The sequence below is a fragment of the Podarcis filfolensis genome, assembly GCF_964270895.1.
Source record: "Podarcis filfolensis genome assembly, chromosome: 1".
Taxonomy (NCBI): domain Eukaryota; kingdom Metazoa; phylum Chordata; class Lepidosauria; order Squamata; family Lacertidae; genus Podarcis; species Podarcis filfolensis.
The window spans coordinates 69,203,788-69,222,067 of NC_139604.1; the positions used below are offsets into that span (position 1 = coordinate 69,203,788).

General features: G+C 40.9%; 1 protein-coding gene across 2 annotated transcripts in view; it reads right to left on the bottom strand.

Annotated features, from left to right (window-relative positions):
• Positions 1-8,543: 8,543 nt before the first annotated feature.
• GALNT18 (polypeptide N-acetylgalactosaminyltransferase 18) overlaps positions 8,544-18,280 on the bottom strand; it is a 354,194-nt gene continuing 344,457 nt past the window's right edge. For both annotated transcript variants that reach the window (XM_083598809.1, XM_083598808.1), the window contains one exon: positions 8,544-9,012. In XM_083598809.1, coding sequence (XP_083454935.1) covers positions 8,866-9,012 — 147 coding nt within the window. In that variant the 3' untranslated portion in view covers positions 8,544-8,865. The remainder of the gene's footprint in view (positions 9,013-18,280) is intronic.

Genomic DNA, 18,280 nt, shown 5'->3' on the forward strand with positions numbered 1-18,280 from the left:
TCTGTGTTCACACCAGATATGGAAAGGATATGTTTCACATGCACACCTGTCTGTATGTATCTAGAAAAACTAGGCACATTCTTCTTTTCATGACATGTTTAAAGACTTACATGAATATTATATTTTTCCACACTTTATACACTTGCTGTGGAAAACAGTCCTATAACACTGGAGTTTCCTGCAGAGTGCCACTGCCCCAAATATGGAGTATGGATTAGTCTGTAACTTTGCTCAAGATATTGATGATGCTGTATAATTGAGGAGTGAGGGAAGAAGAATTCCTTCCAGGCCTGAACTTTAAGAAGAGTGAAGTTGCTGTTTATGGAATAGTTGGCTGTTCCCTTGCTTTCTTTGAGTGTGGTGGAAGGAGCCACATCACTGCTTTCGTGCTGTGTTTCACCTTTACTTTGGCTGTACTCCCATGACTTACAAAGGACCTCCTGTCTGCTCATCACAAAATATAATGGCTCTGCCCTACAGAGCATCTGTTTTGGGACTGAGCCAATCAATCCCAAATCAGAAAAGCAAGCCTCCTTGGCTTCTGTGAGCTGAAATGCAGCAAAAGAAGGCCAAAGACCTTTTCAAAGGAACAGAGCTCTGTGATTTAATCTCTCCTGAGAGACTTCGATCAAGAGTTTAATACCTGAAGACATCACTCTTAAGAAGCTGGGGCCTTTAAATCACCCATGCTAGGCAGCTGTTGTTGATTGTGAGGCCAGACAGAGCCATAATAAGGAGCACTACAACGGTTTGAAGCCCAACTGTTGCTATTAAAAAGTATTGTGCACTCATTCTGCCAAAGCAGTTACTAGATGTCAGATCAGTTGTGGGTTTTTTGTGGGGTTTTTTTACTGCCCTGTTTGTGAAGTCCTTTCATGTGTCAGTTTGAATGGATTGGGTTGGGAATTTGGAAGAATTGTCATTGCTTATTAGTGGACAAGAAGAGTGTGCTTTAATGTCTATTACCATGAGAAAATACAAGACGGATTCACATGTTTATCTCTGAGGTGGTAACTGCTTCATGACATCCTCACCATGTTTTCAAGTGAGGAAGTGCTTGTTTTGAACAGGAAAAAAAGTACATCTAAGAAAACACTGTTACCACACCCCCCCCCCCCCGCCGGCAGCATGTGTTTGTGTGTGTCTTCCAAACATAGGAAGAAGGAGCAATCTTCTAGCAAAAGTCATTGTATCTGAAGAATACAACCTGGAATTTTCTACTGTGGGGGCAAATATCACAACAGTCGCTATTTTCCATGGGCTTACAGTAAAACAGTGTCTCTATTTTGCCACTGTTTTATTCTTGGCGAAAGTGTCTGGATTCCTCTTGTGATTTCAGCCTCTGATCCCTTGACGCTAAATATCTAAATAGAGAGATGGTGATACCTTGACTGTAAATAGAGATGGATTTGAAGTGTGGAAGGTGGGGCAGGGATAGATCACAAACCAACTCTTCATGCCAGTATGAACTGAGCCCAATTATCCTCTGACGTTTGGCTTGGTTTGACTTGTTGCCAGCTATCCTGGATTTCTCTGCCCTTGGTTTCCTTTTGCTTTCCCGTTTCCCAAACTTACAGCAAACATTTTCTAAAATATGTCTGAGAAAACTGAGATAATGATAATGTTAGACACATTATGACTTACCTTACTCTTTAAAATATTCTGTATATTACCCTGATGAAGATGATGCAGCAGAAAACATAAAATGTGGGGAAAAATTATTTTGTGTTGGATTGTCTGAAAACTGGATGACATATCCTAATTTTAGAAGTATAGAGAGAAATGAAGTTTTAAATGCTCTATATCACAAACTACAGGTAGTCATCACTGTAAATTAGTCATCTGTAATCTACATATTAAAAGCTGATTTGGGGCTGAGTTATCCTCACACCAAGCCAGCAATGCTAGCTCTAAATCATTGCAAAAGGAGCTACACCTTCAGTGAAGTACTTCTGCTTACATCTTTTCATTATCTGTCCTGTCTTTGTGTATTTTTGATGTATTGTAGGGACTGAGAAAGGATCACTTTTCACTAACAGAACAGACCTGGTACAGAAACATATAAGAGATCTGTAGAGTAACTTGAGGTGTTCCTACTGGAGACCTCCAACTTGGATGAAAGAGCCTTCTCACATTTGCTTCAGCCCACTATACATATGAAATCTCTCTAAAGACTAATTTACCATGTTCTTTCAGAAGTATTTTAAATTAGGGCATGTAGTTGTGTTTGGGGTTTGTGCCATCTGCAAGAGTTTCTTTCTGTGAGAGGTCCAACGTAGACAATTTAGGTCCAGGAGGCACAGCTGTTGAGTGTTGAAATTAAATTCAAGGATGTTATAGTGCCAACAGAACTGTTAAAACAAAGACTCCCTTTTTACCCTCCTGGGAATGCCTGCAAAAAAGAAAATCAAGCATGCATGCTTTTTTGTTTCTGAGAAGGATGGAGCAGCAGACACTGACCTATATTTATGGGAGGCTGCCTGACTGTATTGTGTAGTCTTTTGCAAGGGCTCATCCAGACTTGCATCCATGATTACCAGGCACATGTCTGAGAGGTTTTTGTTGTTGTTCTTTTGCTGTTTTGTCTGGGAAAATCCGCTCTTTACTGCTGAATCAGAACAAACATAAATCTGCAGAAACCTGATTGCCATTTGTTCTGATTCAGTGGTAAAGAGTGGGTTTCCCCATGGAAAGCGGAGGGACCAAAAAACAACAAAAAAAATTCTACTTGAACCTGTGCCTGGAAATCATGGACCTGTGTCTACAAATGATGGCACAAGCAGAAGTCTAGATGAGCCCCAAGTCTCTTGTTAAAACCAGTTAAAACACATGGCTGATGCAAATATTGCCCCAGATAGAGGCTGCTGTAAATCTTTTCAGCTTTTCACACGATCAGAACAATCACATGGGGCATCTCAATGGCAGCACCAGTCAATGGATTATTGCTTTGGTTTGTTCTTGTTTTTATTATGTATTTTGGGTTTTTTGCTGGATTTTTTAATGCTGTTAATTACTGCCTTGAGATCTTCAGATGAAGGGCAGCATGCAAATTTAATAACTAAATAAGTAATATATTGTGCACCACTGATTACTTCCACAAAGAAGCAGCTCTGGGTAACTTGCCTATAGGATAAGTCAACCCTCAAATGTCTCTCTCATTCACCATTGTTCTCAAGTGGTAGAGTGAGATGACCCAGTTTTGTGCCATTTACTAACCGATTATTGGATTTTGGTTGTGTTATTATTCTGCTTTACCATTAATTTTCTTGTTTCTTATAGGACCAGTGCTACCATTAGGCAGAGTAAAGTGGCCACTTCAGGCAAACAATTTGGGAAGTCATAAAAGGGCATCGAATTGTAAGTTATTGAATGTATTATTATCATTACAGTACTTTGACTGTCAGGGAGTGGAGGAAAAGTTTCTGGGATTTTCTGTCTCAGGTGCCAAAATAATGGCTCGCTTTAGTACTATGTGCATTGACAGGGTTGCTGGCAGGGAGACCATTTTCTGTCCTACCTCAGGCAGCAAAATACTTTGGGCTAGCCCTAGTAGCTTGTAAGTGTAGACAACCGTAGCATTTGTGGTTTTGTTTAGAAAAGAACACTAGAGTAGGGAAAATGTCAGGGCAGCAAATATTTTAGGGCAAGGGGAGGGGGATAACCTGTGACTTTCAGATGTTGTTGGACTAAAGTTCCCAACCTCCCTGACCATTGACCATGCTGACTGAAACTGATGGGAATCCTCCTACAGTTTTGCACACTGTCGCAGCTGTCCTTGTGTTTGTATTTACACAAGCAAATGCTTGCCTGGCAGCAAATGCTTTTGTGATGTCAGAGGTCGGAACATGTGTCTCTTAGATCGTAAAACTTTCCACATCTAATATATGTGATTTCCTGGTTCGATGTTTCCTTGTCCAAGTACATATTCAGAAAAGACTTGGACAACGTGCATTTTGGAACGTCTTCCACAGTATCACCAATATTATTATTACTTCATGGGTTATCTGCCGTCCCCAGAACAGTGTTTTGCATCTATCTGTTCATTACTATGGGTTTTTTTTTAAAAGCCGTTGTTTCTGTCAGTTCCAAATATATTTCTTTAATGATTTAATTAGGGTGCCAAGCAGAACTAAATGGAAAGCCTTACTTGAATCTAGACACCTCTGTGCCTCTGTGGCAGTCTTCTTCTCTGTTAAAGCTATTCTGTAATGAAGAATGCAGTGGTCCACTTTTCTTCCTCCAGTTTTGAAAAGAAATCTGGCACCCCGTGTTCCTGTTCCTTTGTCTGGTCCTGCTACTTCTTCGGACAATTTTTTGCTTATTTAAATGACAGGCAAAGTATGGTGTCACAGTCAGCACTGGAACTACTTGGGACTAGAGCATAGAAACCATATATATGAGTCTGAATATGGTTTGGCTACTACATTTTGGAATTGTTATCAGTGTTACCCAGACTTGTGAAGCAGGCTGCTTATTCAGTCAAATTTAGAACACAATATCCTATCACACACCCTCTCCAGTTGGACATGGTGCTATTCAGACGAAAGTCACAAACGCTAGTGAATAATGCGTTTTGTAACTTGACATTTTAGATGCTTTGTCGGAATTTAGATCCTTCTCTGTGTAATCTAAATTCAAATAAAACTGCTGCTGCTCACAACTTCCAATGAAAATGCAATTTTGGCAATAAACAAAATTGCAGTTCTTTGCTGTGTTGTTGCATATTGAATTTGAAAACATTATGTCTCTTTATGCTTAGAAAATAAGCATAAAGATATTTTGCAGCAATTAAAGACAACAAATTATTTCCTTTTGCAATGCTCAAAGAAATGGCTTCGTAGCTTCCTGCTACCCATCTATAACTATGCAGTAAAAAAAAAGGTCCCCATCTGTGCAAGTTGGTATTCTAATCCTACTATGCATTGTACTGAATTGCAGCCTCATTGAGAAGTGATAAATGGCTTGGCTCAGGACACTTCAGGGACCAGCTTCTCCCATCCTAGCTTGCCCACTACCCGAGCTGCTGAAAAGCCCCTTCCTTGTGTTCTGACAGCAGCCGAGGCATTGCTACTTGGAAGGCGGAAGAGGGCTGGTCTTCTCCATGGCCATTTTCACCCTCTCCATATTTCCATAATCTGGCTGACACTGCTTTTTAAAATTATTCCAGCTGCTATGTGACCTCCCAGGATAAGGATTCTTTTGTGACCTCCTTTCTGTTTTGTTTCTTAGGTAAAACCAGTCAGTGGGTGAAACCAATCTGTTTATTTTTGATGCTGTTGGATGAAAAAACTAACCTACTACCTGAAGGTAAGCGTTGCATCCAGGCCCCCCACCTACCTCTGTCATGTGCCCTCCAGAAGTTATCCTGGAGGGAATGTATTTATTTATTAACATTTTTTGTATACCACCCTTCACCAGGAGGCCTGAGCAGTAGTTTACATCTATAAAACAAATGCAATAGATCACCCCCCCACCCCAGATTGCATATTCCCAAGGGGAATACAGCCCCTGGGCTGAAGATGGTTCCCCATATATCTAGGAGATTCATATATACCAACATAGCATATTGTAGCACAGAGATGGACAACCTTTAGTCCTCCAGATGGAATTCAACTGATGTCAGCCCGTTCCTTATATGCTATCCTAGTTAGAATAAGATACACAGAAGTTGTTTCTCATTTATCATCATCATGCTGCTGGCCTTTTCTAGGTGTAAATGACCATGATATAGGTCCAACCTTCATGACCAACTGGCACAGTTGCTTGAAATTGCTGTGCCTGGTGAGCTAGTAGTCTGCAGGTATATTTTGACCAGGACGGATCTTGTAGCAAGCCACGGCTAGCCCACTCAGGGGTGGCTACATGCAACGTGTCTACTACAAGCCAAAACAAACAGCAATTTGAAGCATCACATAGTTTGTGTAAATTGGTCCTTGTCAAACAGTCATTAAGAACATTGATACTGAGAACGCTGTAAAATGGGGGGAAACTTTGTGGTTTTTTTACAAGCTCCAGGAGATTATGGGCTGTATGCAATGGCTGCACAGGTTGCAAAGTAAGGCAACCCATCTTTTCCTTTCCAATCTCCTGCTCTGTAGACCCTGCAACTCCACGCAGCCTCTTCAGAGGGCTGGGTGGTCCTTCTGAACAGTGTAGTCAGTGTTGTAAAGGTCTGCAATGAGAGAGAGGCAAGTGCCTGAAATTGGGTGGCAGAATCTCACAACAGCAGTGCTCCGCTTGGGCACAGTTCCTTCACCCAGTTTCAGGTGTTAACCTCCTTCCGTTGCAGTCCCATACATCTTAGTCCCACATTGTTGGGGTCACCTAACACTCTGGAGATGCTTTTGAGGGCTGCACAGGGGTAGCTGTCTTCTAGTGTCATGATCATTAGATGCAACACCTGTCTAAAGGAATCACTTTAAGAAATACGTGCATAATTTAAAATGAGTAAGCGCTATCATAAAAAAGCAAGATTAGTTGCATACAAATAAAAACAAAAGGAGACATAGAAACCAATGTGTAGAGAATACTTACGATAGCTACTCAAAAAACCCTCGCCTCCCTGTAGATTTTGTTCCACATCTGCTGTTCAGTCCCAAATATGTTAGGTGAGTATAAAGAATAATTCATACCTCTTTGGAGAAAAGAACAGGTGAAGTAAAGTTCACACTTTTGCCAGAGACCTTTTTGTGAGGCCCAATTAAATGGAAGCCATTTATCTTTCTCTCTTTTCTATAGTAACAATGGAGGAAGGTCTTTTGCTGTATGGCAGAAAACTGGCATTACTTGAGAGGTAGGGCTGATTAATATATTTCTTCATCTTGTCCTTCTCATCTCTATGGGTTCAAGTGCCATTTTATTTTGTTTGTCTCCATTACCTTTAACAAAATGTATCAAATACTACCATGCTGTATATATGCTTTTGTCTACTAACAAAGAGATGGTTTCATCTTCCTTACTATCAAAAACATATTTACTAGCTGAGCCCACACTGCGAAATATGAGGAAAAAAAGAGGACATAAGGTTTAATTTCTCCTTCCTTTTTGCATTTTTAAAATGTGTCCCCAGACAAAGAGAAAACAGAATCCTGCAGCATTTTTCATTATTAGTTTTAAGTGTATTAGGATCTGACTGTTGGCTGACTTTGCCTTCACTTTTAGCACTTAAAACACTTGATATCTTGATCGTCCCCTAAACAGAGGAAAAAATGGCAGAGCAAAGATATTATATGCCACAGGTGGCAACTTAGCTTTAAATTTAGCATTTGACTCATAGTTGAGTTTGAAAGTGAATTACAGAATAATAAACCTCCAGTCAATACTTCATTTGCCCAGAGTACATATAAGCTGTGATCAACAGGGTTTTCCGAACCTGCGTCATTAATGCTAATGAATCTCTTATCACCTTAGTGGTGATGTACCATTTTGCACTGAGAGCAGCCTATTTTCTCAACCTATCCCAGAAGAGTTAAGGCATCATATATTAGCTTTTCAATTATAGTAAGAACTTGTGATTGAAATCTCTATCTTTATTTTGTGACTGCTTTAACAGGAGGTGGCATTATCTGTTACAAAGTAGAGTAATGAATAAAGCAGTTAAGTCTGCCAGTGTGGGACTATCTAACTTTGGGAACTTCCAGAGGAGCTGTATATTGTGCATGCATGCTGATATGTTTGTGTAAAGCCTGTACTAGAGTTGCTTGTCTATTAAGCATTCATGCTAATATATATATTCATGCAGGGATTATAAGACATTAGGGGTAACTAGTGGAGGTTCTGTCCTTTCCAGTGCGATATCCATTCACTTCTCTTATTGGACTTTTTGCAGTGAGAAAAGTGATGGGATAATAGTAATAGACAGTAGATAATAACCACCAAATGTTGGCAAATAAACAGCCCACGTACCCTATATGTTAGTAATAGTTTGGGTTTGAGGTATCACAGTGGTGGCTAACCCTTTTAAGCCCAAGGTCAGCTCTCTGGGTGTGCAGCTAAAGTGAAAAAGTAGGTATTTTTATGAATAAAAATATATATGCAGATATAGTGTAGTGTTACCTCTACCTTTTAGCATCACATTTTGTAAAATAATAGTAAGGGGGTATTGTGGGGTCACAGAAAACCCTTTGGAATCTCAGTGGGGGGACCCGTAGGATAGATAAATCAATATTTTCAAAAAAGCTAGTGTTCATCAGTAAATATATAGAATATATTTGTTTTAAATACTCCCTGGGAAAATGAATTTCTAAGGTGCTACCACAGTGCAAATAAATAAAAAAGGAATGAAGAAAGGAAAATGACATGTAGCAATTCTAAAATGTTATGTGTATTTTTAAATATATACAAATGCTGTGATACTATTTATGGTTGAAATGCCAACAGTTTTTATTTTTATGCAAGGGAATGTCTTCGTAAATGAATGTGTAGCACTGATGTAGGGAATGTTCCTTGCAAAGGCGTAAGAAAAAAGCAGATTAAAAATCTATTGAGCACTTGGGTTGTCTCAAACCTGTTCCACCACAAACACATCAAAGACAGTATTAGGCTGTGTTTTTAATCAATAAAATTTTATTGTCCGAGTTATAAATATTCTCCATTTGTTCCCTATTTACAGTTGCAAAATATTTTAAGATATTCTACCATTACCTGTCATTCAGCATCTCTCTATAAATGCCATGAAAATGTCATTATGAAATAAAAATCTCTGTTCTCAGCCCACAAATCCAACACCCAGCCACTCATACACGCACACACAAAGGTTAAAAGAGGAAGAAAAAAAAATATAGTACAGCAGGCAACATTGCAAACGGTTGCTACACAGTAGCAAGAGAATTGTGTAGAAGGATTGTTGTTGTTTTTCCTGAAAGTCTATAACGGCAAGCTTTTCAGGATGTTTGTGATAGACCAGCGCTGGCCGGAACATTTCTGTAAAACTAGCTGAAATCCAAATTCATTATCACTGTTTTCCTGCAGCTCCAGACAACGCTTGGATTTTCTGTTCTGGATTGGACCTCCCTTTAAAAACGAAGAAAGAAAAACACATTTAATCGAAAGTCACCTATCACCACTTCAGTCTCATGATCATTTGGATTTTAATAGTCATTCAGCAGTCAGCCATAAGTGAGTATCCATGTGGGAAACAGTCGGATTGAAGCCAAGATTCAATTCACCGCTCAACCACGAAGATCTATCATGGGTCTCAAGAGTACCCTGAGTGCTTCCAGCCAGGAGTATTTTTTAGCATTGCCCACATTGTTCTCCCACTGTAAGCTACATAGCAGGCACATCCTGCTAATATTAACCATTGGAATAGCATGAGCCTCTTAACTGCAGGGTTGTGGGTTCAAGCCCCACATTGGGCAGAGATTCCTGCATTGCAGGAAGTTGGACTAGATGGCCCTCGTGGTCCCTTACAACTCTACAACTCTATGATTCTTACTGGGTCAAGAGAGTCAGTTCCACATTAGAATACCTAGTCAAGAAGTGGCAATATCACAATGTCGTTGTGAGGATAAAATGGGGTTAGACCTGTGTACACAGCTCCTGGGAAGAAGCAAAGGATATAAACTCTTATAAGCCAATATAGTCTTGTGCAAACTTACTTAAGTGTATGTCCTACTAAGATTCCCAAATAAACCTGCAGTGAGATTATGCTACAAGACACAGAAACTACAAAACCCAGTGCAAATGTCAAAGATGGCAGCAGGTTTAGAAAGAAGCTTCGCAAACACCCAAGCCTTCTGTAGATTTGTCCAACCCTATTCTGCAATACTAAGCAAATAATAATAATAATAATAATAATAATAATAATAATAATTTTTATTTATATCCCGCCCTCCCCAGCCGAAGCCAGGCTCAGAGCGGCTAACAACAATAAAAGTAACACAGTTTACATAAAATCACAATCAATTAATGGCCACCATTGGGCTAGAGTTCTGTGAGGATTACCAAAGGAGGGGGTCAGGCTGTGCCTTGGCCAAAGGCCTGGTGGAACAGCTCTGTCTTGCAGGCCCTGGGGAAAGATGTCAAGTCCCGCAGGGCCCTAGTCTCTTGTGACAGAGTGTTCCACCAGATTGGGGCCACAGCCGAAAAAGCCCTGGCTCTGGTGTGAGGCCAGCCTAACCTCCCTGTGGCCCGGGATCTCCAAGATGTTTTTACTTTAAGACCCTAAGGTCCTCTGTAGGATATACCAGAAGAGGCGGTCCCGTAGGTACGAGGGTCCTAGGCCGTATAGGAATTACTTCAGTATAACTAACTGCTGGCTTTTAATTTGCATTTGTAGAATAGCCATTGCTGATTTACTACAACCTGATATCTTTTTGAACCACATCTGTCTTTGCCTAGTTAAGTTTGTATAACCCCTTCTCCATTCTGTTCTAAGACTCAATTGTATTGAAAAAGCATTTTGGGATTCTTCATATGGAGTGATTAAAAAATGGAATAAAATGTAAACATAGTCATTTCAACAGAAATAGGAAGCTTCTAACAGAAATAAATTCTGTGATATCCTGCCTGTATAAAAATCAACAGCAACCAGATATTACAGCCACTTGGCTGATTTACCACTGTCAAGTAACTGTGCAGTTTTCCACTTCTAGGACTTCACATATTTTCCCCCATATAATGCTTCTTGTAGCAATGGAAAAATATGCTACATTTGTGAAAAGAAAAGGAGACTTCTTAAAGTAACAGTTTAAAGTAACAAATTAATTAGGGTGGCCAGGTGTCCTACTTTACAGAGGAGAGTCCTCTATTTGAAGGACTATCCAGTCCAAGGACAGGATAAAACCTGCACAGTATCTAACAGATCCTCACTCGAATGTCAGCCACTTCCTTCCATATTCTACCTTAAGATTGTGAGATCAGAAGCAGACTGCATGGCATCATCACCAGCCAGCCGGTTTCCTATCTTTTGCTCTGTAAACTATCTCTAGTCACAAAGTTTTAATCCCAAGCAGGATAGTATCACAAAGGAAAAAGAATCCAGTTCCCCACGATTCTGGTTGGGTAACTGGCCTTAAGAAGAGCCTGGCTGAATCTGACCAAGAGTTCAGCCATTCCACTTCCCACCAGAGGCCTATGGGAGGCCTAAAAGCAGGAGATGGGTGCATTTATTATTATTTTATTGTTTATTGAATTTATATACTGCCCCTATACCTGGGGGTCCTGCAGGTGTTCTCCAACAACTGGTGTTTGTGAATTATGCCAGATGACCCAATAAAGCAGAATTTGATGTCAATATATATAAAAACAGTAAGTCTCAAACAATTTTATTTACCATACTCCTAATACAAGATTAGAGCTTGACTATTATTTTTCTCTTTAAATGCTAATTACCACCTGCTTTCAAGGTTACGTTTACTCTGAAAGGCTATGAATGACTCCTATAACAAAGGGAGAGATTGAGCTACTTAATCGGGAAAAGAACTATTAATCTTATCCTGACATTGTTGTCCAAACTTAATACCATCCTATGATTTGTGATTCTGATAAATTCTATTAATTTCAATCTCTTGTTTTTTTCCCTTCAATGGAGAAAAAAGAATATACTTTCTACCCCTTTCCCTTTCTTCTGAATAGAAGTCAGATTCTCAAGGTTGAATTTGAAGTGTTAGTCACTATTAAGACAAAAGCAGCTATGTAGATAAAAGGGATAAAGGGAGATAAAAGCAGGAGTTGTACAAAGATTGGGTACTTAAAAAGGATAATGGCGTCCAATTGTGCATAGCATATATTCCTAGTTGAACGATTCACAATAAATAATTTATTGGATTATTTTAACCCCATTCTCTGCTCACTGCATTAGCTGTATCAGCATTCAGTATATTACAAATCAGTTTTGCACTACTAGACTGAAGTACTGGATTGACTCATGCCCATTGGAGCGGACATGAAGAGGAGATATATGTCTTGGCTTTGGTTGACTGACTTGAAGACTGCAACTAGTAAGTGGCAAGTCACTGAGTGATTATATTGACCCAACTAATAGTTTCACAATTGCAACTATTGCCCCATGATGCAACTATTAGACAATTTCCTAAGATAAGACAGTTTACACATTCAAGATATGAAATGAAAGGCTGTAATTAATTATCCTGTGACAAATGTAGCATGAAACATTATTATTACACCACAGCAAAATGGTCAGTGAGGGTGATAGCCAACTGTGGTGTCTTGCTTGTGCAAATGGGATCTACCCTTCCTCTCTCCGGCAGCCCCCTGTGCACCCCAAAACTGGCTCTGGGGTGTTGGCATCCCCTCCAATGCAGATTGGGGGTTGCAGTGAGGAGGAAGGAAAGTCCTGCCAAATCTACTGGAAAGGTGTTGGATCTCTCCCATAATGTTTGTTCCTTACACCAGTATGGAGTTTGCAACAATCCAGTAAGAAGGGAGCACATTCTATGAGTAATATAACCATATTCAGTATAAGATCCTCGGTTTGCTGGATACATCTATGTTCAACAACCAATGTGGTATAACTACAGTAAGGATTTGGGTTTTCTTTTCACCTAGGTTTGCTACAGTTTTTGTTGTTATTATTGATTAGATTTAAATACCACCCTTCATCGAAAGATTTCAGGATGGTTGACATGTTATTTCCTGTTCCTCAGTGTTTATTCTTACTGCGCAAAGCCAATCCTCTTAGAACACCACAGATTCAGTGAATAGGGATGAATTCACAGAGCTGAGCTTCCCAAAAGGAACCTGCAATATACTGAAAATTCAAAGTGCAAAAACTCTGACCCTGAAAGGAAGGTAGGAGGGGAAACTGTTTATTTTTTCTTTCCTTCTTCACCCTCCAGAAAACCTACACTAGACGACTGGGATACAGTGCAGATCAGGGGAAGGGGGATTTGGCAAAAGTCACCTTGCCTCTCCCTTCCAGAATGGGAGTCTGCATTAGATCAGAGTCCCTACCATGAATGAAAGAGCCACTCAGGACTACTATTCAGAAGTCTATCTCTATAGTAGTTACGTTTTCCTGCCAAAGTGCACAAGGCAAGCCATTATACAGCAGTGATCAAAAAATACTTTTTGCTAACCTTTCTGTCCCAATTGTAGGAAACTGTTTTCTTTACTGAGATTCTTGACTTACATAGTGATTTGCAGATTTAGAATAATGAAGTATAATGATGAATCCGACTGAATGCTTGTATTAGAATATTCAAAAATGCCCTCAAAATGTGCGTGCATTTATAGTTTTCATTAACATCAACTCTTGCAATCTATTTCCCTTATAATGGGAATGCTAGAGTGGATAACCATTTATATTATTTTTGTGGTACTTAACAACTATTTTATATATGAACATCTAATACTTTTTTTAATTAAGACATTTTAATAAAGACAATTCAAATCCGGCTGGAAGACAATGGCATATAGCAATGGAAATTAAATACTGAAGGAAAGTTAATAATGCAAGCCCTACTGAGTTTAATAGGGCTGAACTGGATTAAGAACTGAGATTATCTATTGTTTATTGCGCATTCATTCTGAACTATTTGCATGGAGGTTATTCAACACTTGCTGTTTACTAAACATTTAACCTGCTTCGTTTGGGTGGATTTTCTGTTAACCAATTGCTATCCCACACTTTCTAGTGCATTTTCCAGTCATTTTCTTTAACACAAAAAGTTTGCTTGCTTTTTTTTTAATGGGTTTGTTCTGCAGGAGTATCAGAGAGCACTTTAATCCACTAAATTTCTTGGCATGCAATTGATTCTCTCCTGTACATAAGAACATAAAAAGAGCCTGCTGGATCAGACCAATGAACCACATCGTTCAGCATCCTGTTCTCAGCAGACAACCAGAGGCCTGTGCATGCAGGATTTGAGCACAAAAGCACTTTCCCCTGTGATTTCCAGAAACTAGTGTTCAGAAACATTACTGCTTCCCACTGCAGAGACAGTGCATACCCTGCGTGACTAGTAGCCTTTGACAGTCCTCTCTTTCATGAATTTGTCTATTCCTCTTTTAAAGCCATCTAGGTTGGTGGCCGAAGAACTGATGCTTTTGAATTCTGGTGCTGGAGGAGACTCTTGAGAGTCCCATGGACTGCAAGAAGATCAAATGCATCCATTCTTAAGGAAATCAGCCCTGAGTGCTCACTGAAAGGACAGATCCTGAAGCTGAGGCTCCAATACTTTGGCCACCTCATGAGAAGAGAAGACTCCCTGGAAAAGACCCTGATGTTGGGAAAGATAGAGGGCACAAGGAGAAGGGGACGACAGAGGACGAGATGGTTGGACAGTGTTCTCGAAGCTACCAACAGGAGTTTGACCAAACTGCGGGAGGCAGTGGAAGACAGGAGTGCCTGGCGTGCTCTGGTCCATGGGGTCACGAAGAGTCGGACACAACTAAACGACTAAACAACAACAGGTTGGTGGCCATCACTGCCTGCTGTGGGAGCAAGTTCCATAGTTCAACTATGCACTGCAGGAATACTTTCTTTTTCTGTCCTGAATCTAAACATTCAGTTCCTTTGGATGGCCATGAGTTCTAGTATTATGAAAAGGGGGGGGGGTTAGTGACAGTCTAGAGAGGACCCTTATGAAGCCAGGTGATGTCAACATGCAAAAATTCTCCCCATCTCCAAACAAGTGCTTCAATCTTCCTCCACCACCAACACCTAATAAAGTCTCCCAGGTTCCTCTGCAACAGAGAGGGGAAGACATTAACTACAGCGTATACTGCCTACCCGAAATAAAACCCTTGCTGTAGCTCCACAGAAACCAGGTATTACACCTGCAAAATTGGAGCTTGCATTTCTGCAAAATTGAAGCCCCCAATTCTCAATAGAAGCTACATTCCCACTGTCAATGAATCATAGCTGTCAACTTACAGATTTGAAAATAAGGGACCAGCAGCCTTGAAAATAAGGGATCAGCAATTGAAGGAGCCTCCAAAACAAATCCAAAAGCCCCCCCCCCCACGAGAGCGCCTTTCCATTCCCCCCACCATGTGCCCCAACTCCAGACAGACCTTTTCCCCGGCAAGGGTGAGTGGGCCGTCGATGACGTATCCATCCGATTCCGAGCACAGGTATGTTCAACTTCTGAGCCCCTCCGAGCCAAAGGCAGAAAGCCCAGCCAGCAGCCAAATGAAGCCTCAAGCGGTGGTTCCCACAGTGCAGCAACCCGGCAAAGGGGATGCAGCAAGGAAAACCACCGTCACCTCTCCGCTAGGAAGTGCTGAGAAAAGGCAGGTCCCCAGGCAACGCGGTCGATTTGATCGGCACAAGGCATGCAAGCTCCAGCCCCCAGTCTTTCTTAGACTCCTTACTGGGTGAGGAACGGAGCCAAGCAACACAGTTGGAGCCTCCCTTCTCCCTGGCCAGCTGCTTCCTTTGAAACCCAGGAAATTTAAGGGACATCATCAATAAGGACAGCAGCGGGAAATGGCGCTGGAATAAGGGAGTTTCCTGCCAAATAAGGGACGGGTGACAGCTATACAATGAATGTGTGTGAACACTTGGCTCCCATGGAAGCAAACTCAGCCATCTTCTTTAAACCTAAAGACTTCAGTGCAGGCAAGAAGTCTGTGTTGACAGAAGCACGCCCCAAACAATCAGTAGGAGAGGGGAGAGAAAAACATGACTGTCAAAAAGAAAGCCCCTTTAAAGCTGGCTGCCTATCAAAGGCTTCACTCAGGTTACTTTATACAGTGGTACCTCGGGTTGCATACGCTTCAGGTTACAGACTCTGCTAACCCAGAAATAGTACCTCAGGTTAAGAACTTTGCTTCAGGATGAGAACAGAAATCGTGCCCCGCGGCGCAGCGGCAGCAGGAGGCCCCATTAGCTAAAGTGGTGCTTCAGGTTAAGAACAGACCTCCGGAACGAATTAAGTACTTAACCCGAGGTACCACTGTATTTTAGATGCACTCATAAAATATGGAGAGAGCTGCTACATAAAAAGCATCAGGGAGAAGGTAATGCTGCTGCTGTATTTATTGCTCTCCCAAGGTTTTAAAAAAAAGTTTAATGCCACTCCTCTCTTCCAGTTAACTTTTTCATCATGAAAACACTCATTACTATAATCAAACAAGAATCCCAGAACATACAATTCCAGCCTGCAAGAGGATCTGCAGTAGTAGTGATACTTTCAGCAAAGCAAAACAAGATAGCAACTGCCATCTTCTTAAACAGAGATGATCATCCCAAAACATTGCACCAGCAAATCTACCCCTGCATGAAGTAAATCAAAAGTAGAGTGGCATTTCAGTCCTTTTCAGCTGGAAACTATGTGGCATAGAAGATTCCTGCACTGCAGGGAGGTGGACTAGATGACCCTTGTGGTCCTTCCAACTCCTCAATTCTTTGAACATGTGGAGGAGCAACAGGACTCTGTTAGCTGCTGTCCGCAGTTCCACTTTCCCTGTGTTCATGGGCTCTTCAGTGGCCTTCCCTGACTTGGTGCCCTCCAGAGGTTTTTGATTACAACTCCCATAATCCCTGACCCTGCCTCTGCTGGCAGGCACTGATGGACGTTGTAGTCAAAAATGTCTGAAACACCAGGCTGTGGGAAGCTGGCATTGAGCTTTTTCTGCATGGAAGCTCTCTACATGAATGGGGATCTTTCCTTGTTGTAGGCCAATGGACACATGGAGATCAGGATGGAGACCGTGGTCACAATCTTGCTTCCCTCCAATGTACTCAGTCTACATGGTTTCCACTTGTGGATATGGTCGTTGTAAAGTTGGCCAGAGCTGCAGAATTCAGCTGGAAGCTGGACAATAAAACATGAGCCTTAATTGTTTCTAGTTTTCAGTTTATCCTTTTTCTAACAGCCCCTTCTCCATCCAAAGAAAAACAACCCAAATCTTGAGCAAACAAGACAAAAAGCAAAGAAGTCAAGTGGAAAAGATGGTAAACATCACTTGGAAAATACTGAACGTAAGCCTCCTTCTTTTACTCTCTCTTTTCAGCATCCCAGTGTTTTTATTGTATTGTTAAACTAAGGAGAGTAGTGAACTATTTCAGCCTGACAGGCCATTTCTGGGGAACAATTATGAACCACAGCAAAAGATGGTGAAATGTGTTAAATTATTTAGGATGAGTGTACCATTTGCCTGGTTACTTAGCAGCTGTATCATGTTACCACAACATCAATTTTGCTTTGTGCTTCTGCTGAGTTTAGTTAACATTTAGACCACTCAATGTGGTGCATCCCAACAGGGCATAATTATACTCAGAGGGTCCTTTAATAACTACCAAGCAGTGCTAGCAATGCAGGGAGATGAATGGGAAGAAGTGCTGTGACAGAAATGTTAAGTAGAGGCATCAGCAATACTTCTTTGGACCTCAGAACCATATACCTTCTAACAGGTGTCGCTGGGCATCTAAAAGGACGTATGCTGGAAAATTAAGTGCTCAGCTGAAGGATTTTAATGTGTCATGAACAAAACTTGGGGGGGGGATGTTACCTTAGTAACCATTTTTGTTTTTTGGTTGGGTGGTGTGTGGAAAATGGGTAGAAATGTTTACCCAAGAATGAAGCCAGTATTTCCCATAAGCTCCTTCATTTGCCATAGAGCAAATTGCACATAAGAGCATGTGGTTGACTATATAGGTTGTGATTTCATCCTGTTCTCTGAGATCCCTGGCGTGACTGTTCCCAGAAAGAAGTCTCATTAAAAATAGTCTCAAAGCACACATGGAGAAGCAATTTCAACAAACAGGCTTGAAAACAAGTACATTCACATAATTTAGGGAGGCTGGTATATGTTTTCTCCAATGAAAACGCAATTTCCCCTCTCCCCAATTTAAATGAAATTGAATTGTTAGGGTGTGCTGAGACTTTAGCTGCCTGAATAAACTGGAAACAGATACATAAATTAGAGTTAAGTAATTCACATCTTACTAACCTTTTAGATTTGAGATTGAAAATAAGCATGCAGATTAGGGTGATAAAAGTTCCTCACCAAAGACTCCTGAGGATGTTCAGCTGTCATGGTAGACTTCCAGTAACAGAAGCATTTTGCCTCTGAATATCAGTTGCTATTGCACCAATATGTATCCTACTTGTGGCTTCCACAAGCTGGCCACTGGTTAGCCACTGTGAGAACAGAAGACTTGGCTAGGTGCAATAAGACTTTTCAAAGTTATAAGAGAAATACATAACGGCTTTTATGAGTGGAGGAGTTAAAAACAAACAGCAAAAGCCTCTGAGCCTGGGACATGTCGTTATCAAGACCATACATTAATTTGGCCCAAGACACTCCCTAGAGGAAGGGGTGGAAGAGGGGAAAATATCACACTACACGTTATCTTGTTTTCTGTAAA